The sequence below is a fragment of the Ochotona princeps genome, chromosome 13 (genome assembly GCF_030435755.1).
Source record: "Ochotona princeps isolate mOchPri1 chromosome 13, mOchPri1.hap1, whole genome shotgun sequence".
Lineage (NCBI taxonomy): Eukaryota > Metazoa > Chordata > Mammalia > Lagomorpha > Ochotonidae > Ochotona > Ochotona princeps.
The window spans coordinates 4,325,071-4,347,725 of NC_080844.1; the positions used below are offsets into that span (position 1 = coordinate 4,325,071).

The 22,655-nt window shown below is 54.6% G+C and overlaps 1 protein-coding gene across 3 annotated transcripts in view; it reads right to left on the reverse strand.

Moving 5' to 3' along the window:
• Window positions 1-9,634: 9,634 nt before the first annotated feature.
• Window positions 9,635-22,655, reverse strand: part of RASGEF1A (RasGEF domain family member 1A) — a 48,967-nt gene continuing 35,946 nt past the window's right edge. For 2 of the 3 annotated variants that reach the window (XM_058672084.1, XM_058672083.1), the window contains exons 2-13: window positions 16,014-16,217; window positions 14,560-14,682; window positions 14,243-14,380; window positions 13,604-13,825; window positions 13,250-13,324; window positions 13,024-13,116; window positions 12,539-12,641; window positions 12,375-12,454; window positions 11,549-11,740; window positions 11,128-11,251; window positions 10,607-10,679; window positions 9,635-9,703 (exon numbers count right to left, since the gene is read on the reverse strand). In XM_058672084.1, coding sequence (XP_058528067.1) covers window positions 9,679-9,703; window positions 10,607-10,679; window positions 11,128-11,251; window positions 11,549-11,740; window positions 12,375-12,454; window positions 12,539-12,641; window positions 13,024-13,116; window positions 13,250-13,324; window positions 13,604-13,825; window positions 14,243-14,380; window positions 14,560-14,682; window positions 16,014-16,211 — 1,446 coding nt within the window. In that variant the 5' untranslated portion in view covers window positions 16,212-16,217 and the 3' untranslated portion in view covers window positions 9,635-9,678. The remainder of the gene's footprint in view (window positions 9,704-10,606; window positions 10,680-11,127; window positions 11,252-11,548; window positions 11,741-12,374; window positions 12,455-12,538; window positions 12,642-13,023; window positions 13,117-13,249; window positions 13,325-13,603; window positions 13,826-14,242; window positions 14,381-14,559; window positions 14,683-16,013; window positions 16,218-22,655) is intronic. The other variant, XM_058672085.1, reaches the window with a different exon arrangement.

The window sequence follows — 22,655 nt, forward strand, 5'->3', positions numbered from 1 at the left end:
CAACAATTTTTTCCTTTTAGAATCTGGAATATGTCACTCCATTCTCTTCTTGCCTGTAGAGTTTCCTGTGAGAGATCTCCTGTGAATTTAATTGGCATTCCTCTATATGCCAGTTGATTTTTTTCACGTGTACATTTAAGGATCTTTTCCTTATGTTCGATTGAAGAGAGCTTGATGATCATGTGTCGTGGTGAAAATCGCTTTTGGTCAAGCCTGTTGGGAGTTCTGTGCCCTTCCTGGATATTGTTTCCAATTCTTTCTCTAGATTAGGGAAATTTTGCCTTATGATTTCATTAAATGTATTAAAATACATTTTTAAACCTAGATTCTTTCTGTACCTTCTGTGACTCCCATAACTCTTACATTTGGCCTTTTAATAGTGTCTCTTAATTCTTGAATACTTTTTTTTAGTTTGACACAGCTCTGCTTCCAGCTTTTTGTTTGTTTCCCCCGGTGTCTAATTTTGAGATTCTTTCTTCTGTTTCCTTCTATTCTATTTTGGAGACTCTCCACTGTACTTTTAATTTGCTTCACTGTAGTCTTCATTTCTGATATATCAGCTTTCATTTGGTCCATTTCCAGTGTAACATATTCCTTAAATTCCTTAAACACCTGCTTTACGTGCTTCTCATTGTTAAGAAGCTTTATCACAAGTGTTTTGAATTCTGTATCGCCCATTTTCTCAGTGTCTTCCTCAGTTAACTCTGAGGTTGGCAAAGGCTTTTGCTCTTTTGCAGGGGAGTCTTCAGTAATCTTCATTGTGCCTTTGTCTTTTCTTTTGCTCTTGGTCATTGTACTTCTGGTTATCAGATTTTTCTCCTTAGGACAGGTTTCTAGGCTGTGTTACCTACAGGTCTACAGTTCGATTTTACTTATTGCAGTTGGTACATGGCTCTTGGTTGGCAGTCACTTGTGCCTCTCTCTCCAGCAAGTTCCAGGTCTGGGTTCTTATGTCAGATTTCCACCATGGCCTCCGTAGCCCCAGCTCCTGGCTCACCAGTCTCCACCTCCTGTGATACCGTGCTGAGGCTGTACTGCTATCTGTATAACCTTTCTCCCACTTCTGGTTGGAGCAGTTCCCAGGATTAGGGAGACACCAGGTGTCCAATATAGCTAGGTTTTTGGTAGTGCTGATCTTGCTGGAACCTGTTGGCCATTAGGTATGATGACCACATGGACCCATACGATGTCAAAGTCAAAATTACTTTCTGTGTAGGACCAGCACAATGCACTGAGCTCAGTGAGTTTGCTCCCAGCTCAGTGCATGCACAGTCCTATCCCATAGCCTTTGCCTTCCTACACAAAATGGCACCTGATTCGGTTCTAGGGGGCAGACTGGGCTGTGAAAACCACCATATTTGCACATCACCTGTCTGGGACCTGCCACTCTGTCTCTGCTCTTGGTCAAATCAAACAGACCAACAGGACAGGCAAGTCTTTGTCTGGGTTCATTTCCTGAACTCCCAGTGAACGTCCCTTACCAACTTGTTGCTGGTGGAGTTCTGCTGCCAGAGCAGGTCAGGTCTCCACTGGCTGAATGCCGCTGGCGTATCAGTCACTGCAACACCACACCATTGTGTCTGCTGCTTTCCTGTGTTTGTCAGTCTCCAGGTAGCCCTCTGCTGTTGGTCTGTCCTCTCCTGTTTCCTGGAATGTGCCCTCTCTGCTTCACACTGGCTAATCTTTCTCTGTCTGTTTAAACACATCATCCTTACCCTATTCCACCATCTTGATTTTCCAAAATCTTGCATGACTCTTGTATTAAAATCTGCCAGGTCTCTTTGGGAAACATGTCCTTATGATGAGGAATCATTCATTATTTGGACATGACATACCTATTTATGTCTCTTGTATAATTTTTCACAGTGAATTTACGTGTATTGCCTTTGGATTGTTTCCTAGGTACTTTCTGTGTTTTATGCCATACCTGCCTTTATTTCTTTCCATTGCTTGTTGCAATGGAAGCATTTAATATTTGAAAATCGTTTAGTGTTGCATATTGTTTTGTCTTCAGATTCTCTTAATTCTGGTAATGCATTCTAGCTCCTTCTACGTTTTCTTTGTTTTTGAGGTGTGCCATTTACTCATACCTTCTAAGTGCTGGGAAATCTCATGTGAGTTTTTTGGTCTTTGACTCCTGTTCCTTGCTTCCCAGTGCAGGCTGGGATTTGCCCGATGGAGGTGGCAGAATGGGTGGAGGTAGGCTTCCTGTCCAGGTTCCGCAGCGTAAGGGCAACACCCACGTCTCGTCGGTAAGCAGGGTATTTGCTGGGGATGTGTGACCAAGTAAAGAAAGTTCCCTTCCAGAACGACGTAGTCTTTATCCTGCTCAGGAGCAGTTACCAGAGCTGCTATATGTGTTCAGATGCCCATATGATTTTTCTCTTCCTGTCATAGATGTCAAATTGACAAATTAATTACACAAAGTATTTTGTATTCCTGGGAAAATCCAAGTGAATCATGATGATGTATTATCATTCTTACTTTACATTGCTGGCTCGGGTTTGTATGCATACAAAAATCTGTGTATTGCTCGTGTGTGCGCATGTGTGTTAAATGTTTTCATTTGTATTTGTGAGCTACACTGCCTATAACTGTCCTTTCTCATCCTTGCTGAAGATTTACTGATTTAGAGTTACAGAGAAGAGCCCAGTGCAATAGCCTAGTGGCTAAATCCTTGCCTTGCTTGCACCAGAATCTCAAACAGGCACTTGTTTGTGTCCCAGCTACTTCACTTCCCATCCAGCTCCCTGCCTGTGACCTGGGAAAGCAGTAGAGGATGGTACAAAGCCTTAGGACCCTGTACCCATGGGAGAGACCTGGAAGAAGCTCCCGGCTCCTGGCTTCGGATTGCCTCAGCTCTGACTGTTGTAGCCATTTTGGAAGTGAGCCAGCAGAAAATGGAGATGAAATATATGACGTATTTTGCCATTTACAGTGATAAATCTCTTGTTCATTCTTGATATGTGTTGGTATTTGTTGTCTTCTGTTTCTTTCTTGATCAGCCTCGCCAGAGGTTGGGAGATCTTTTCTTTTTTAAAAAAAACCTTTTAAATATTAGACCTTCAGCCATGTCTGAGAGATGCAGGTCCTTCATACCCTCCCCAGCTTCCAGTGTTATAACTCCTGGTGGGGGCGTGTGCTTACGTAATTCTACTTTCAATTTAATCATCATCAGGGAGATGACTTGAAGTCCTTGTTGGCCATTTGGTTATGTTCTTTGTGAAATGTCTGTTATAAGGCTCTGTGTGTATGTATAGATTTAAATGAGTCTGTGTAAGCTCTTCCATATCCTGAACTTGAGCACTTTGTCAGTTGCCTTTTGTTTAACATTTTATTTCTTTTTATTGGAAATGCAGATTTATGGAGAGGAGAGACAGAGGGGAAGATCTTCTGTCTGCCAATTCACTCCCCAAACATGTGCTAACAGCCACAGCTGAGCTAATCCGAAGCCAGGAAGCTCTTCTGGGTCTCCCAAGCAGGTACAGGGGCCCAAGGCTTTGGGCCATCCTCCATTGATTTCCTAGGTCATAAGCAGGGAGCTGGATGGGAAGTGGAGCAGCTGGAATAGGAACTCTGCCTATATGGGATGCTGGCACTTGCGAGGGGAGGATTAGCCAACTGAGCCATCACCCTGGTCCCTCTTTGTCAGGTTCAGAGAAGGTTGTGCCTCTGTATCCTAGGAATCTGGGTCTAGGAGCCCCCTGGATACCAGAGTGGATGGCTAGTCACTGCCCTTATGTGCAATGACCTGTCTTTGCATATTGACCTGCCAGACACTTAAATCACCCATAGGTTACTTCTGATACCTAATATGGTGTAAGTGCTTTGTAATTAAGTATTGCATTGTTTAGGGAATAATGACAAGGGAAAAAAACCCTGTATTTTTTTCCCCACAGTTGGTTAGATCCATGAAAGTGGGACCCAAGACCAATTACATTGCAAATGTCTTCTCCTGACCTCTTGGTGGCTAACAATTTGGGTGTCCTTTTTCTGTGGCTAACAATTTGGGTGTCTACTTTAAGAATCCCTTGCTTATTAACTTAGGGAATCTTCGTGTTTTCTTTTGAACATTTCTGGGGTTGCCTTTCAGAGTATGATCCAAGATCCCTTTGGAAATGTATACCTGCCACAGGAGGAGCCAAGAGTCATCCTTTAGCACTTCTTGGCTTGTAGGTCAGCTGAGAGAAAATTTGTTCATTAGGGTTTATCTGTAAATATTTTTATTTTCTCTCACTTGAAAGATAGATTTTGGGGGTCCAGTGCAGTAACCTAGTGGCTAAAGTCCTTGCCTTGCATGTGCCGGGATCCCATTTGGGCACCAGTTTGTGTCCTGGCAGCCCCACTTCTCATCCAGCTCCCTGCTTGTGGCTTGGGAAAGCAGTCAAGGACGGCCCAAAGCCTTGGAACCCTGTATCTGCATAGGAAACCTGGAAGAAGCTCCTGGCTCCTGGCCCTGGATAGGCTCAGCTCCGGCCATTGTGGCCATTTGGGGAGTGAATAAGTGGATATTAGTTATTTCCCTCTTTGACTCTCTTTCTCTGTAACATCTGCCTTTTAAATAAAAATAGACAAATCTTTAAAAAAGAAAAGTCCATTTTTAAGCAAACAAGATTCCAGATTGGCAGTTACTTTCTGTCTGGCACACTGACGGGATGTTCGCCATGTCCCTGCCTCAGTCACTTCCACTGAGGACACTCAGCTGACCAGTAGCAGGACTTGAGGGCCAGGATTTTTGGTCTCCAGCTGTTTTTAAGAGCTTGTCACCCTTTTGTGTATCACTAGAATACGACTCTCTGTTGGTTGATTTTTTTTTTCCCTGATGACACTTGTGTTGTCTTTTGTCAGTGCTGAAAGTTTCCCAGCTGTAACATTTTCAGGAACTTTCCATGACTCATTCTCTTTCCTTGCATAATTCTGATAACATCTTAAAACCATTATTGTACCCTTCAGTCTCTTAACCTGTTTCTTATTTTCCAACTATTTATTCTGGGTTTGTCTGGTCATTTCTTCAGAATTAGAAACAGATTTAGAAAGAACAAAATACAGCAACTAGACATGAAAAATGTGAGCGTGTGGCTGTAGTTGTGCCATAACGGGTTGTTTCCCCACCCTCTGGTGCTGGCGTCCCACATTACGGGTGCCAGTTCAAGTCCTGGCTGTTCCACTTCCACTCCAACTCACTGCTTAGGGCCTGGGAAAGCAGCAGAGGATGGCCCAAGTGCTTGGAAACCTACACCCATGTGGGAGACCAAGAGGAATCTCCTGGTTTCCAGTTTTGGAACAGCCCAGCCTCTGGCTGTTGTGGTCATTTGGGGAGTGATCCAACAGATGGAAAACCTTCTCTCTGTCTCTTCTTCTCTCTGTAAAATCTACCTTTCAAATAAAAATAAATCTTCTAAAAAAGAAATCAGAAGATGTGAGAGACAAAGAACCATTTTCTACTTCTTTCTCAAATGCCCACAACAGCTAGAGATGAACCAGGCTGAACACCCAGAAACATATACTCTACCCAGGCCTGGCAGGGGGTGGAAGGGGACCCAAGTGCCTTCATTTGCTGCCTCCCAGCGTGCATTAGCAGGAAGCTGGAATGCCAGTATCTCGAGGGTGGCTTAACCACTGCACCACAAGACCTACCCCGGTGATCGGGTTTTATAAGCCCAACGATGGATGTGGCTTAACAGAAGATCTGACCTTTTATTTTTTAAAAAAATAAATATATTATTTATTTATTCTTTGAGAGAGTCACAGAGAAAGACAGAGATACATTGGCTGATTTCTTCTCTAAGTGGTCTCAACGGGCAGAACTGAGCCAGGCCAAAACTAGAAGACTTGGGGTGAGCACCATGGCTTAACAGCCTAATCTTCCATCTTCAAGCACTGGCATACCATATGGACACTGGTTCAAGTCCCAGATAATCCATTTCCAATCCAGGCCCCGGTAAAGATCTGACCTTTTGAAGGGGAGTTTTAGAACTAAAATACGGACCAGCCTGTTTGCTTCTGTTGGGTATTTCCGGGCAGTACCGGCTCAGGTTCATGTACGATAACTCACATGCTCAGAGTAAAGCTGGGCCAGGGTGATTAACACTGCCAAGCTTTGTGACAGATGCTCGTTGTGCTTCTTAATTACCATGGGTCAATTCTCCCTACCTCCACTGGCACATTTCTCCCTAGTCCCCTGCCCCCCTGCCTTGGTGAGGTTGAAGTGGAGCTTTTCATCCACGTCCAGGGGGTGGTATGCTGGGGGCAGGCCACTGGATGCCAGCTATACCCGCAAAGATGTCCTGTTCCATGCAGAAGCAGAGGTCTGCACAGCGCCTCCCTGGCTTGTGTGGGCCCGTGGCCCTTACAGCACCTCCCTGGCTTGTGTGGGCCCGTGGCCCTTACAGCACCTCCATGGCTTGTCCGGGCCCATGGCCAGTTTGAGTCCCAGTTGCTCCACCTCCAATCCATCTCCCTGCTAATGTACCTGGGAAAGCAACAGAGGATGGGCCAAATGCTTGTCCCCGGCACCCATGGGCAAGACCTGAAAGAACCTTCAGGATCCTGGTTTCAGACTGGCCCAGCTCTGGCCATTGCAGCCATTTGGGGAGTGAACCAGGAGATCGAAGAAACTTCTCTATCTTTCTCTCTGTGTAAATCTGTCTTTCCATTAAAAATAAATAAATCTGTAAAAACTGATGGGCTTTAAAATGGGATGTGGACGGACTGGACTAGTCTGCCGCACATACTGGCAAACCAGGGTAGGGAGCGGGCCTGGTGGGGGTTATTGTGGGTCTCTCTGGCTGGGCTGCAGCTCCCACTGGTTTAGTATATGCTGGGCAGAACCAGGCTGGACTGCAAACACCCATTGGTTCCAGTGGAAGACAGGGATGGAAACAGAACCAACTCAGCAACTGCAACCACCAGCTGATTGGGGCGATGGACTGTGCCGGGCCCGGTTCTTACTAGTACATACAAGAATCTGGTCTGGAAACACCTCAGACAAAGTTTCTTTGGGGATCCCCCAATCGAGCTTTCGGACTCAGAACACTAACCATCAAATGACAGAGGACAGAACAAGTCAATCAACCACCTCAGCTATATGTTGGCAATGAAAATACTGGGCAAACGGAGACTATATAATGGACTATGTCATGCTTGGAGTGGTGAGAGTGGCAGCAATTCAGAACTGTTGAACTATCAAAACCACTCTGCCGGCTCTACCTTCAGACCAGAGAGAAACTGATGTCTCCCCAAGAAACTGATGAACTTATCTGGACAATAAGATGCTGGACTTTACGCCTGGTAGATGCTTGCAATGAAAGAATCTCAACTGAATTTGAACTGTGGTAATGCAACAAGGTGGAGGAATCCACCATTGGGGGGGGGGGATCCCAGTACCTATAAAACTGTGTCACATAATGCAATGTAATCAATAAAAAAAATGAACTTGAAAAAAAAACTGATGGGCTTTGAACCCCCCCTGGTTGTGGGGCCTTCCCTCATCTGCTGTGTGCTGGTATACTAGTTGAGATGTTCTGGAGACAATGGTGTGTCTGCAGTTGACAGGGTGCCGCACGGCAATCCTGGGCCCACACCCTACCAGAGTCCTGGGGCAGCTCCGTGCTGGGAGTCGTGGGCCTGGGGCACACAGGAGGGACCCTACTCCTCAGCACGGGGAGTTGCCTAACACCTGCAGGCAACTCAGGGCTCCCTGAGAGTGGAGATCATGACGGGAACACTGCTGATCTGATCCTGCCACCTGCAGGGCTGCCCCACGCTTGGGCTACAGATGACCCACCCTGTGGCTTGGCCACATGAGCCCACAGCCACGGCGCACACCAAGTGATGTGCTGCTCCTGCCTTGGCCATGGCAGGTGCCACTTGCAGAGGTAAGAATATAGGATATATTACAGGACATAATATACAATATAGGATATATTATCCTAATAATATAGGATATACAGGATATAATAATATAGGTCTAATACAGGAAAATAAAGATGACCTGAATTCAGACCTCAACAGCGGTGTCTCCGTCCCAGCAAACGGGTGTCCGTGTTTGCCTCACGAATAGCCAAACCCCACAAGGCACTGGAGTAGACAGCAGGTGACTGGACCCACAGCCCACCTCCTGCTTGGCGACAGGGACAGCAACCAGCTGAATCCTGATTCTCAGCCCCAGAGCAGGGTCTTGCGGGGAGCTCATGTTTTAGACTGTGGCTCGTGCTGCCAATGTGAAAAGCCCCCGTATCATCATGGGCAGCAGTACCTGGCCCCAGAGCCCAACACAGATACACACAGGCCCCAGGGGGGAGCGACATGTTCTTTATTGATGCAAGTACGTCCACCAACAGCTGACATCCCGCATTGTATAGTACAGCGTTAGACTCCAAGACTTCATCTCAAAATACCAAAACATCGACAGACTGGGGGTAGGTATCAAATGGGGCAAAGAAAGCAGCAAACGCAGACACTGTTTCAAGTACAGACTAGAACTGGTGACCCCTGGAGGGCACGCTGACGGGGAAGGCTCCAGGACACGCAGGTACCAAGGAACAGGTCCTAACACAGGATCCCAAAGGCAGACTCCCGAGGTTCACGCAACCTGTGCTGCCATTACACAACTGTACAGCTCAAATGTGCAAGCGCTGGTACAAGGATGGGCTCCGGGTGGGCGGGTACCAGGCCAGCCTCTCCTCAAAAGTGACCCTTGGCAGCTGGAACCCCACCCTGGGCCTGGCCCCCTTATCCCACCTCAAGACTGCTTTGCCCTGTTGGAAGTCAGCCCAGGGTGAGGAGCTGTCATCCGCAAAGCCCCAGGGTTCAGCGCCAGATTCCCAGCGGGCTGGGAAGGTGTGCCTGCTGCAGGGAGGAGGACACGTGAGCTCCGGCCTCTCACGCCACCGTCCCTGCAGCTCCCCTTGCTTGAGGCTGTTGCCGATACAAGCCGGAACACGGACAACTGCACGGCTCCCACGCTTACACACGGCCTTAGATGGGTCTCTCCTCTCGGAATCCGGCCGAGCAATCCCTCCGCCAAACACAAAACGTGCAGAAAATACCCTGCCAGAGGGCCCCCCCACCGCCACCACCGCCACCACCTCCACCACACCAGGCCCTCCCCGACCCCAGAAATCCCTGATCAAAGAACACGAACATGTAAACTTTGGAAAGCCCGCACTCCAGAGGGCAGCACGTGAGTCCCGCCGGCCCCTCTCGCAGAGCACCCCCCGACCCCAGCGCCCTCTAAGGCACTAACCCGACATCACAGACAATGACCGCACACTTCGTCCGAGCAGGCCGGGCTCACGTTGGTTTTGGTTGGGTTTTCGGAAAATATTTTTTTTTTCTTTTTCTTCATAAGATGTGAATCATCAAAAGTAGAAAATAAAAATCTACATCTCATTAGAATAAGAGGTTATCATGGACACCATCTCCCATGATATTCTTTCCCCGCCCTTCCCCAAAGCAGGGCCCTGCCCTGTTGTTTAAAGAAAACAAACAAAAAGGAAAAAAAAAAATGTTTAAGCGCCAAAGGCTGATGCGTGAAATAATTACCATTTGTTTTTCCATAAAAGTTATGTACAAAATGGACCCCAACCAGTGAGGCCACTCCTCTCAACCCCCAGCAACCCAGAGGAGATCTCAGTACACGGATCTGTCATGCCCCATCTGCAGCCGCAGGTGTCCTCAGGCCCGGTTGAGCAGAGTCGTCCTACAGGTGCATGGGAAACAAGGCAGAAGCAGTCAGGGCCCCCACGAGTGCAGAGGACATACCCAACCCACAACCCACTCTCTCTTGTGGAAGAACAGGCTCGGGGGCCGGTGCCGTGTTGCAGCGGGCTAAGTGGTCATATTCTACATGAGTGCAGGCTTGAGTCCTGGCTGCTCCGCTTCCCATCCAGCTCCCTGCTAATGGCCTGGGAAAGCAGCAGAGGCTGGCCCAAATGCTAAAGGCCCTATCACCCCACAAAGAGGCCCTGAAGGAAGCTCTGGGCTCCTCCTGGCTTTGGTCTTGGCTAGCCACTGGGGATATCTGGGGAACAAGCCACAGCATGGAAGATTCTCTAATTATGCAAATGTGCCTTTCAAATAAGTAGATTTTAAAAATAAATGCCAGGTCAGGCCCGGCGGCGTGGCCTAGAGGCTAAAGTCCTCGCCTTGAAAGCCCCGGGATCCCATAGGGCGCCGGTTCTAATCCCGGCAGCTCCACTTCCCATCCAGCTCCCTGCTTGTGGCCTGGGAAAGCAGTCGAGGACGTCCCAAAGCTTTGGGACCCTGCACCCGCGTGGGAGACCCGGAAGAGGTTCTTGGTTCCCAGCATCGGATCGGCGCAGCACCGGCCCATTGCGGCTCACTTGGGGAGTGAATCATCGGACAGAAGATCTTCCTCTCTGTCTCTCCTTCTCTCTGTATATCCGGCTTTCCAATAATTAAAAAAAAAAAAAAAAAATGCCAGGTCTTTGCTCCAACCACCCCCGCCTCCCAGCCTTCTCCATGTCCAGCAGGCTTAGGGTCTCTGCCATCTACTAATCTGAGGGTTCCCAGCAGGTCCAGGGTCCTCATCCCCCAGCCCTCTCCCCACCTGGTAAGCTCAGGGTCCCTGGCGTTCGCTAACCTGAGGGTCTTCCAGCTGTCCTTTTCCATGTGGTTCTCAGGGCCTTCACTCTCAAACGAGGCAATGAAGAGACCTGGGAGACGGGAAAGCCCATCATCTCTCACACCCCACTGTGCCTAGGACAAGGGACGCGTGTCTGCATGGGGCTCCCAGCTGCTTTTCCCGGAGCCCCAGGGCTTTCCTGTGCCCAGCTCCTGAGTGGTCCCTAGAGTCCAGCCGATCCTCCTTGGGTTAGGCCCTAGTATCCACAGGCTGAGTCAGCACTTGGGACCACCGTGAGCAGGTGCTAGGACCACCGTGAGCAGGTGTTGGGGCCGCCATGAGCAGGTGCTGGGACCACTGTGAGCAGGTGCTGGGGCTGCCATGAGCAGGTGCTGGGGCCACCATGAGCAGGTGCTGGGGCTGCCATGAGCAGGTGCTGGGACCACTGTGCGCAGGTGCTGGGACCACCGTGAGCAGGTGCTGGGACCACCGTGAGCAGGTGCTGGGGCGGCACAGGGAGTGGGCATAGTGAGCCTCACCTTCCTCACTGTAGACAGGTGCCGTGAGCAGGTAACTCTGAATCTTCTTGTCCTTCTCGAAGGGGCACTCTACCTGTGTCCATGTCATGAACTCGTGGATCTGTCTGGAGATCTCCCAGAACTTCTGGAGGTACAGAGTCACAGAGTCACAGGAGACTTCTTGGCCTCCCTCAGGGGCCGGGGATGTTGGGGCTGCATGGCTGACCAAGTGGCCCACCCCTATATGTCCAACTGTTCCCAGCCCTGGTCTGTCTGCAATGGCCCTTTCCCTTCCTCCATGGCTATGCAGGCTGTAGCTCCAAGACGTGGGTAAACACCAGGTGGACCACCCTCCCACCACACACACACAGGCTCCCCGTTGCTCTCACTGTCAGTCCTGAAGCTCCCTCCCCACCTGCAGCCCACGCCCCAGGGACCCCACCTTGAAGTTGATGTGGCCGTTGGGCAGGTGGTTGGTGTGGATCTTGTGCAGGAAGTAGATGTCCTTGACGAAGAGATTGAACACGGGGATGACGATCTTCTCCCTGCTGCTGTTGGCCGTCTGGGACCTCTGCGTGGCCCCCTGCAGGGCAGTGCGGTAATTGCAGAAGTTGCTGGATGGGTCCATGTGGTGCTGCCGGGGAAGGTGAGCACAGGCCGGCCCTGGTTAGTGTTCAAACCCTACACCCCTCACACCTGCTCAGGCAGCACCTATGCCATGAGCACAGAGCAGGTGAACCCTGGAGTAATATTTTGCAAAACAGAAAAGGATTCCATAAGAGCAGGGTTTAGCACAGCAGCTGGGATGCCAGCGTCTGTACCTGCTGAGAGCACCTGGCTCCAGCACCGGGCCTCCGGGTGGTCTCTGAACTGCGGGAGGCAGTGACATAGGCTCCAGGCATCAGGTCCTGGCCAGCAGGTGGGAAGCCCAGTTTCAGCCCACCCAGTCTGTGGGCAGTGGGCATTTGCGGACTGAACCAGTGGGTAGGAGCTGTGTGTGTGTGTATTTGTGTCTCAAAATAAGCTTACAACTGAGGCAGCCCAGGGAGAACAGCCAGCCTCCGAGTGATCACGTGACCCTGGGCTAAGAGCAAGGCAGGTCAGGCCTGGGTCACACTGTCAATTCACTGTTCTGCAGGGGCAATGCCAGCTCGGTTGGCAGTAGTAGGGGGCCATGGAGAATCAGACATTGGAGCGTGAGGGCTCAGCACCTGGGCGGCAGGAGTGAGTGCACACAGCTTCAGCCCTGGGCAGCAGCAGGTCCCTACCTCCAAGACGTCAAACTTGGCCGTCTTGACTTTGGACCATGTCTTCTTCAGCCGTGCCACTGGACTGAGGTTCATGCCAGCTGCAGGCAACAGTGGGGAGGGGCTGGGGTCAGGGCTGGGTGGTGGCCAGCACCCATGTCCCCCCTGAGTGCCCACACACTCACAGATGATGGCCATCATGGAGTTGAAGTTGCCGATGTTGAAGCACTCACGGGCCACGTCGATAAAGAACTCCAACATGCGGGTACGGTGTTTCTTCTTTACCACCTGCAGGGAGGAGGGCAGGGGAGGGAGAGGAAGTAGGGGAGGGGGGCCTCAGTGCAGAGCCAGCCAGGTAGACCACCTCAGTACAGAGCCAGCCAGCAGCCACTGGGCACAGAGGCAACAGGGACCTGGAAGCTGGCTTCTGAGCTGCGGCGGGCCCAGCAGGTCCGAGAGTCAGGACTGAGCCCGGAGCTTGGCCATCTCCTTGCCCCCGGGCCTGTGTGCACTGGCAGAAGTGTGACTGGCCAGGAGGGGCTTCAGTTGTCATGTGAGGAACAACTACGGCCCTGACAACAACGGGGACCACAGAAGTTGCAGGTCCTGCCTGATGTCTACCTAGGGGCTGGGGCAGGAGCCTAGACAGGGGTGCGGAGGGGCCTCTTACCCGGCACACCTCGGTGGCAACCAGCATGCTCAGGCAGTTGAACCAGTTGTCATAGGCCTCCAGGCTGTAGGTCTTGGTCAGGTCCCCTCGGCACTGGCAGGTACACAGCAGGTCAGAAGGGCCCTCCCAGCATGCATCGCTCTGCGGGCATGGTCATCCACTGTCCCCCACCCCACCCGGGCCAACACCCAGCAGGCTCAGTCAGGTGGCACCTGTGGTCACTCACCCGATGGTTGTCCCGGGAGTCCATGTGGCTGATGATCTGAATCAGGTCCTCAGGGTGGATGCTACTGACCCGCTCCTGGGGGCGCCGGGAGGGACCGCAAAGGGTGGTGACGCAGGGGACCCTGGGCCACAGGCTTCCTCACTGGCCACGGCAGTCCCCGCCCCAGAAATGATGCTGCCGCAGCCCCTCTCAGGCACACAGGGCCGCCAGGCTCCTGCAGACCCAGCATGGGGCACAGGCACCTGACGCCCAGGTGGTCACATGCAGCTTGACTGGTTGGGGCCATGCAACACTGCCGAGAGGGACCCTGACTATGCACCCCCACACACACCGCCTGCGCACGGCAGCACTGACCAGCTCAATGTGGGTCAGCTGCTGGGCCAGCACCAGGGGGTCACAGCACACGCCCAGAATGTCCTTCTGGGCAGCCGGTGGCTTGGCCTTGAGAACGGGCGCTTTGTCGGTGGCTGGCGGCCGGAGCTTCTCCCGCAGCTCCTGGAGTTGGCTCCGGGCGGCCAGGGATAGCAGCAGGCTCTGTGTCATTTGTGCAATGGCCTTCTTTACGGTGCCATTCTCCTACAGAGGGGAGGCCAGAGGGGGTTGGGGGATACAGCTGAGAGCCCTGGCCCCTCACCACAGGCAGGCTGCCGGGGGCGCTCCCAAAGGCAGGCCCACAGCAGATCAAGGCCCCCCTGGAAACGGCCGCTTCAGACTCCCTGGACAGGGCCAGCCTGGGCTCCCTGGCCTCTCGCTGCTGTGCCCACAGTCGGCGGGGGGACACCCTGGTCCTTGGGCTTCATGTCGCCACCCAAGCACAAAGCAAATGGGAGCCAACACACTGGATGCAGCTCTCCCAACCTCTCTACTGGTCCCCATTCCAGGGGGTGGCAGGGGCTGGGGGAGGGGCATGGCCATGCTGGGAGGGGTCAAGGAGGGGAAGTGCCCCTGAAGGCAGGCCCCACCCCCACCCACAGGGAGCCCGGGCAGCCTCACCTCGTCACACTGGGTGACACGGTGTGTGATGGCCTTCAACTCGGCCATGGCCTTCTCATCCTGGAAGTCGTAGGGGAAGGCCTCCGTCCACTCCTTCAGGAGCTGCACCACCTTGGCCGAGAAGGACTTGAGCTTGGCCTGGGGCAGGCAGCGGGGGACACAGTGAGGCTCCCCAACCCTCACCCTGAGCCACCTTGGGGAGTTGTGTTTCCTAACCCAAAAGCGCCTGCCTAAAGAAAACCAAGTCCAGGACTCTCCTCCGCCCCCTCCTGCTGAGGTCAGCAAGCGCTGGGGAGGGAGCCTGAGGCTGGGCTTACCTTCTCCGGCCCGGCCTCCAGCCTCTGCCTCTGCTCCAGGCAGATTTGCCCGACGCGGGCCAGCAGGTCGTGAGGTGGCATGAAGACCCGGGAGCTCAGCAGGAACGTGAAGATGTAGGTCCTCTGCAGGAGGAGGCGGGCCCAGGGACGGTCAGGCCACGCCCTCCCCGTCACGCCCCTCTGCAGCCACGCCCCTTGGATGTCACGCCCCCTCCAGCCACTCCCCCAGCCTGGCCACGCCCCGCCCCTCGGGTAACACGCCCATCGAGCCACGCCCCTCTCCTCTCTGCCACGCCCCTCCCTCCCACCTCCCCTTCAGCCCCACCCTCCACGCCTGGTCGGGATCGCTCCCCCTCCCTCTGCTCCACCAAGACCCAGCTAAACCCAACCCGGGTGCTGCGGGCCTCCCCCCACCAGGCCTGCATAGTCCTCCTTGCCCAGTCCATGTGCCAGGACCCAGAGCCAACCTTGCTTCAGACCCTGGCGTGGGCTTGCCTAAGGACTGAGGGTCTGGCCAGCAAGGCGTGGTGGGGTGTGGCCTGTGGGGGCAGAGCAGGTCGGTGAGGTGCGTGTGGTTGGTGGGATGCAGCCTGGTGGGGTCAGAAGCTCCGGACCCAGCGACAGAGGCTGGTGCAGACCCTGCATGATCTCCGACCAGCAGTGGGCCTGGAGCCCGGCTGCCAGCCCATCACACGTCCTCACACCATCATTACTGGGACCCACTCTCCCCGGTGGTCTGCAGTGACAGGCCTGCAGGATAAGGCTTCCTGGGAAAGTGGTGGGAAAGCCTGTGCACTCCCAAGGAGGATGGGGGAGTGGTGGTGAAGAAAGGCCCGGGGGAGGGGAGACAGTAGCTTTCTCTGTCCCCATCACCTCCTAGGAAGCAAGTGGCCCTTCTTGGGCTGACACTGGGGAGCAGGCAGGGGCAGGTGCTCCTCCCGTGCCCCACAAGGCAGGGTCTGGGGTGAGACACCACCACCCTGCCTGGGCTTCCTCGGGGCCTCCTGGTCCCTGCTCCTGGCTCTGTCCCCCTCTGCACTCCCAGCACCAGCCCTAGCCAGGCCCTGGCAGGCGCAGGGCAGGGAGGAGTGGACAGTGCCATAGCCAGTCTCTCCTTCCTGGAGCCTTGGGAGAGTGGTGCAGGGAGACCTGACTGGCTGGGAGCCTGCAGCACACTGTTGCTAGGAGACGGCAGCCACAGTGACCAGGGGACGCCTACTCTGCAGATGGAGGAGGTTGCAGGTGAAGAGGGGGCAGTGGGCTCCAGGACCCTGAGTGCCAGCCCTGTCCCAGGCCCCCGTGTGTCTCTGCTTCCCACCTCCACCTGCCTGGCAGAGGTCCTGCTGACACCCCTGTCCCCCACACAGCCTCCTGTGCAGGTGTGGATGAGCAATCACACAAGATGTGTGTGTGCCCGGCCCTGCCCCCCGCCCACACCCAAACCCCGCACTCACATCAGGATAGTAGTCCACTGTGGGCACTAGATGTTCCATTAGGGCCTCCAGAGACCCAGAGATGAGGCGTCCGTCTTGGAAGATGAGCTCCCCGGAGCCACTGCCTGCCCCACCTCCCCGCTCTCCCATGCTGGGCTGCACCTGTCCACTACAGCTGGGCCCGAGGATGCTGGAGAAGACCACGGCCGTCTGGGGCATAGCTTCCTGGGGGAGAAACAGGAGGAAGAGGCCATGAATCCCCAGAGGCTCGCAGAGGGGTGCAGGGTGCAGGCCCCGTGGGGGGCACCCATGCCCAAGGCAGGACTGAGTGTACCAGCGCTGTGCCCATCTTCCTGGGTATACACCCGGTGGCCTGAGGGGCCATGGGGTGGGGGGCTGCCTTCTCATGCCAAGAGAGCCTTTATTCAGAGAGCAGTGGACAGGACCCCCATGTATTTCCCACGGGGAAAAGGAAAGTGGGGAGGTTGGCAAACACAGCCCTGGCCATTCAGACAGCCCACTCTGGCCTCTGTTCCTTGCACCCTGCAAACAAGCAGCCATGAGAGGGCCACCCGCCAGCCACTGAGTGCCACCACCTTGGCCTTCAACTTCAACCCCACTCCTGCAAGGCTTCTGTGGACAGCTTGGAAACTGCAGGACAGGGACCAGGACAAGATTGGGAGGTCAGCCCGGCCCCTGGCTTGGCGCTGTCATCTCTCCCTCCATAGCCCCTTGTGTGGGCTACAATGCACATTCTCAGGCCCACCCTCGGCCGGACACCTGAGAAACTCAGCGGTCTGCCAACAGCTGAACCCTTTGTTGTTCCAGAGGCAAAGAACTCAACCTAGCAGACCCTGGGATGTCAAGTCCAGCCCAGGTGTCTGCCTCCAGGAAGCCTCTCTGGGTTGATCCCAGACTACTGGCCCACACAGCTGGGAGGAGCTGTACCATGTGCCTTTGGGTCTACCTGCCAGCCCAGAATAGGATGGCAAAATAGCCAAGTTGGGTGGGCTCCTGGGCCTGTCACCACCCATAGCCACACAGGCCAAGATGACATTTCCAGGCCACTGGCCTCTCCTACCACTGCTCCGGTCACATTTCAACACCCCTCTAACACACACACAGTGTCCTCTGCCCAGGACAAGGCCACCTTCAGTCCAGCCTGCAGGGAGACCAGGGGCAAGCCCTGAACCCTAGCCCACTGCCCTGCTGCAGACACGGGAGGGGCTGAGCCTGGCCACCTTTGAGGGTAGGGGCTAGGGTGGAACAGTAGGGCTGCCCAAGGCAGACAGGCCTTCATGGGGGGATCAGCAGAGCCCACAGAGGCCTGACTTAAGAGGCAGAGGTGGGGACCAGTGGTGTGACTCAGCCAGTTTAATCACCTCCTCAAGTGCCATCATCCCTTACAGGTGGTGGTTCTAGTCCCAGCTACTCCTGGGAAAGCAGCAGGAGATGGCCCAAGCTGGGAGACCCACACGGAGAACGCTCCCAGCTCCTGGCTTCAAACCAGCCCAGCTCTGACCATTGTGGCCATTTGGAGAGTGAACCAATGGATGAAAGATGCCTCTTTCTCTCCCCCCGCCTTTTTCTCTCCTCTCTCTCTCTTCTTTCTTTCTCTCTCTCACATGAACCAAGCCCCTGCAGGCCACCAACAGTAAAAACATGGAGGCATGACCCCACAGCTGCGTGCCCATGCCCCCACATCAGGGTTGAGCACTGGTGCTCTCGAACCCCTGCCCTCAAACCATGTGCCCCCAGCACCTGGCAACACCACCACCCGATGCAACAGCACCCTGGATGACACTCAGTACTGTACTAGAGCTGATGCTGGGTGCTGGTGCTGAGTACCATGCCAGTATCCCTCTCCCAGACACCCAGTCACTCTCCCACACTGCAGGTATGGACAAGGCCCAGCAGGGCAAGCTGCTGCCCCAGGTCCCACAGCGAGGTGGCGGGGGGCGCCAGGATGAAGCCACCTGCGGCTTGCCAACAACTCCAGAGCCTTCATACCCCCAATGGATTCAGGGAGGCTTAGCTGGGGGGAGCCAATGAACCCCTGGCAGAAGGTGCTAGATCGGGCCCAGTGGCGTGGCCTAGTGGCTAAGGTCCTCGCCTTGAATGTGCTGGGATCCCATATGGTCGCTGGTTCTAATCCCGGCAGCTCCACTTCCTCTCTGTCTCTCCTCCTCTCTGTATATCTGACTTTGTAATAAAAATAAAATAAATCTTAAAAAAAAAAAAGAAGAAGAAGAAGGTGCTAGATCAATGCCTGCCAGCAAGGTCGCCTGAGCATCTCAATCCACCCCACCCCCCACAAGCCACAGGGATGCCCAGGACACAGAGGCGCCTGTGAGTCCGAGCCCGCATGAATGCTCCAAAGCCACGACTGAGCAGCTGAACTGGCCAGGGGCCCAGGCACCCCAGTGCTACTGCCCCTGCAGGATCTCAACCCAGTCCTGGCCATTGAAACCCAGGACCAGGTCAGGTCGCCCGCGGATAAGACCGCAGGTGCAAGAGGCTCCAGGCGCTCACCCCTTTCAAGTGCACTGCGCCCGCTACACCTGCCCATGCGTGGCTGCACACACCAGTCACCCACAGATTTTTTAGCTCCCGCCCCCACGAATCCAGGTGAACTGGTCGCGGTGGGGTGCAGAGGTGTGGCGCAGCCCCAGCACCGGCATTTTTCCAGTGGTCCAAGTGCAAATGGGTAGCAGGAGGTGCAGGGAGTCCGTCCTGCCTCAGCTGCACACAGACCCCATCCCCGGGCTGCTCTAGGCTAGGAAGGTGTGTGGTAGGGCCAGCCACTGTAGGGCCAGAGCAGGAAACCTGAAGGGACCCTCGCTGGGCCCCAAATCTGCCTGGGGGAGGGGAGCACAGCCTTGCAGGCGGGCAGCCTCCTGTCAAGTCAGCTCCTTTGCAGCTCCTGCCCAGTTCAGACAGGAAGGCAAACACCTTCTAATTATAGACCTAATCGGCTCAGAAGAAATGTGCTCACCGACCAAGAGGCGGCTGTGAGTGACTCACTGCCTCCTTCAAGACGAAGCCCCCATAGCTAGCTCCCCACACCTGCGAGGAGCTGGGGGATGGTGTTGCGGGGCGGGGCAGGGGGAAGGGTGAGGGCAGTCCAGGAACCCAGGCTGCAGGCTGAGAGGGAGCCCTCCTGACCTGCTTGTGAGACAACCTGGCACCATACCTGAGACCCTGAAAGCAGGTCCTCACGTCTCGGCTGCACCTTGCAGGTGGGACCTCAGAGGATACCGAGCCCACCACATCCCCTGCCCTGCACAGCCCCGGCTGGCCAGAAGTGAGATGGCCAGAGCAAGGAGGTGTGAGGACTTCTTATCCCTGCGGCCCTGCCCGCAGTGCCCCCACCCACCTCTCTGCCCGAGGTGCCCCAATCTGGAATCTGTGCTGTCATCTGCCAGAGGGCATTCCCACCTGCCACCCTCTGCTTGGACCCAAGTAGGTCACATACACACACACACACACACACACACGCACACACAGGTGCATGCGCCCCTATGTCCTCTCCCTCCATCCTGTGGGTCCCGCCTGCCTCCTGTAGCAACCAGGGTCCCCAAGGCCAAGGGTGAGGGAAGCCTCACAAGGCTGGCACAGCTGGGGTGCTGCTGGGGGAGGAATAAGCTGATGCTGACCCCGTGTTCACACCCACCCACAACCCTGCCCGCTCTCTCACTTGCCCCTGTACCCCAGCTTGGGGACTCCAGACAAGAAAGGGCTGTGAGCTGTGCGGGTCCTGCTCCCAACACCATGTTGAGGCCCACCCTGGGGAAGGGGAAGCCAGGGAGCACCCCCAGTGCACAGTCAAGATCGCGGGACCCCCTCCCTGCCTCGGCACCTACAGTCTGTCCTTCTGGAAGTTTCTGAGACAGGCAGCCACGTGGACAAGCTTTCTCTAACTCATAGTATTTCAAACAGCCATCACAGGCATCCATGGCTGAGCCATGAGTTGGGCACACAGATGCTGGAAACAGCCACTTCCCACTGAGGCTCACTCTTGTTCAGGCTGGGCGACCCACCCCACCGAGTGCTCCTAGGGCAGGAGGAAGGGGGCAGGACCCACCCCCACCCCCAGGCACAGGAGACGCTGCAGACTGCCTAAGATCCCAGGGAACCTCCGGGAGGTGGAAGAGAGGATGCAACAGCCCCTCCCCCATGCCACCCCACCCCTGCCAGGCTTGGCAACAGGGGTTCTTTGCCAGGCAGCATGCCCGCATGGGATTCTATTTTTTAACCTACTCAACAAAAAAACGAGACTATTTTTAGCCTAGCAAGCTGCTGGGCATCACAATTAGCCACTGAAAATTACACATCCCGCCAGTCTCCCTCTGCAGGCTGCGGAAGGGTTGCGGAGAAAGTGGTCCCGTGTGGGCGGGCTGTGGGGGTGGTGGATGGGGGAAGAGATGGTGACAGCCCCGAGCTCCCACCCTCCTGGGCCACAAAATCCAGAGGGCCCTTGGAGAAGCTGTGGCCAGGACAGAGCCGTAGAAGTGCCCAGAACCCAACCGAATGCCAGCCCAGGTCACAGGAAGTCACCTCTGCCGAGTCCCACCCTCTTCAGGCTCCCAGAGCAGGGCAGAAGGGGGCACAGCAGGAAGCTGCCCTGGGCTGGGGGCCTCACTTTCCCATGGCTCTTGATAAACCCTGGCTGGCTCAGAGAAGACCCTCTCAAACCCCAATCCCTGACCTCAGGCAGCTGTCAGTAGCCCAGCCCTCTGGAACCTGTATGCTGGGGCCGGCAGGGCAGGTGAGCCTGAGGGGCTCCCCTCACCTCGGGGTGAAGCCACAGGCCTGCTGAGGGTAGCAGAAGTGAGGGGTGGGGCTTCTGGGCCTCCTGCTTGGAGAGCAGCTCCAGGGATGGCCAGTGCCCCTGCACCTGCGCTTCCTGCATAGGCAGGGGGCATGCAGGGACTTTTGGCGGCCACAAACAGCAGCTGACACAGGACAGAGGGGACAGCAAAACAGGTGTGGTGGGTGGGACAGTCCGCTGGGCAAAAAGAGAGGCATTCGCTACAACCCTTTTAGCCTTCTACCCACAGCCTGAGCCATGAGCAGCCTCCATCCCCCATCATCCTTCCAGGAGCACCAGGGCATCCAGGGGGCAGCGTAGAGGGGGTAGCCTGCCAGTGGTTCAGTGTTGTGGGCTAAGGAGTTGATTAGCACTCATTGACCTAGGCAGGAACAGGAACTGGGCTTGTGGCTAAAAACACCTAGACTAATTGGACTCATCTGTGTCCAATATGCTGCTAAAATGAGGATATGGTAGGGGGGAGAGTATATAAGGAGAGGTGAAGGAGCAATAAAGCGAGACTTCACGGAGACTTCCACCATCACTGGTCTCCTGTCGGTGCTTCATCCCCAGACCCTCTCCCTGTCCACGTTACTGGCTCTGCTGGTCGGAGCAGTCCAGCCCCTCTGGGCATCACATGTACCAAGCTGGGTGGTGACACGCCCGGGGCCAGGGTTTAGTTCATCTCATGGTCATTTCTAGAGATCTCAGTGTGTCAGGGCTTGAAGCCAGGAAGCCAGCCTCTGCCTGGCCCCAGGCATACCCTGGACCTTGCCTTGCTACTGCCCACTCCCACCCCTCATTCACTCACTCACTCTCTCTCTCTCCACAGGCAACTTACCCTGGGGGCTGACCTCACCACCACCACCACCACTACATACACCTCTTCTAAGTTCGGGTCCCAAGTCTCCGTCTCCCTGAGGCTCCTAAGAGCCCAGATCCTGCGCTAGAGACAGGCCCAGGTCACCTGCCCGCCCAGGAAGCCAGCAGCTGCTGTAAGCTTGTTATGGGGTGCAGCCTGTGATAGCCAGCACCCATTGACAAGTGGACAAATGAAATTTGGCTGGGTCCCCCAACCTCTGTCCTAAAGGTGGATCCTAACAGCAATGGAATGTTAAGTCCATCCTCAACCACTTCCCCCACATCCTAAATGAGCCAGGATACTGGAAGTGCAATTAGTCCAGGTGTTTTTAGCTACCAGCCCTGTTCCTGTTCCTGTCCATCCTAACGAGCACTAATCAACTCCTTAGCCCACAACACTTAGGTATTCGCTCCTGCCCACCTGTGACTCACCTATCAACTGAGAGGGGATGGTATTGCATTGTCCTGTAACCACTCCCCTCGCAAGCCCCTTTAAAAGGCCCATGAAGCAGGGGCTCTTTTCTTTCTGGCCAGGTGCTTCCATTACGCTAGCACCTCCACTCTTGGCTGACCCAGGACAGGTAATCCCCTGAGCATGGGCCCTGTGTGCTGCTTAGAAGAGGCAATGGTTATAGTGATGCCGTTTCTGGTTTGTGTATTATCTGGAGTTCCAGGAGGGGTGAAGCCAAGCAGTAGTAGAATGTGGGCAGGGAAGCCAGGGAAAGGTGAATGTGTGCAGCTTTGTAAGTGTGTCCAGGTTCTTTGTTGCATGTCTCTTAAGATAACTTACATTGTTGGGGAAGCTGGGACATAGGTTTTCAGCTTAATGGATGGACTTAAGGATAATGACCATTTGTTCCTTTTAGGATTATGATTGATTGGGTTATAATTGGCTGGATTGCTGTATGGACTTGTAAGTTGCTACTGTGCTCTGTTGACTTCAAGCTTGATTAATAAAGACTCCTTAATAAACCTTAGACATGTCTGGTGTG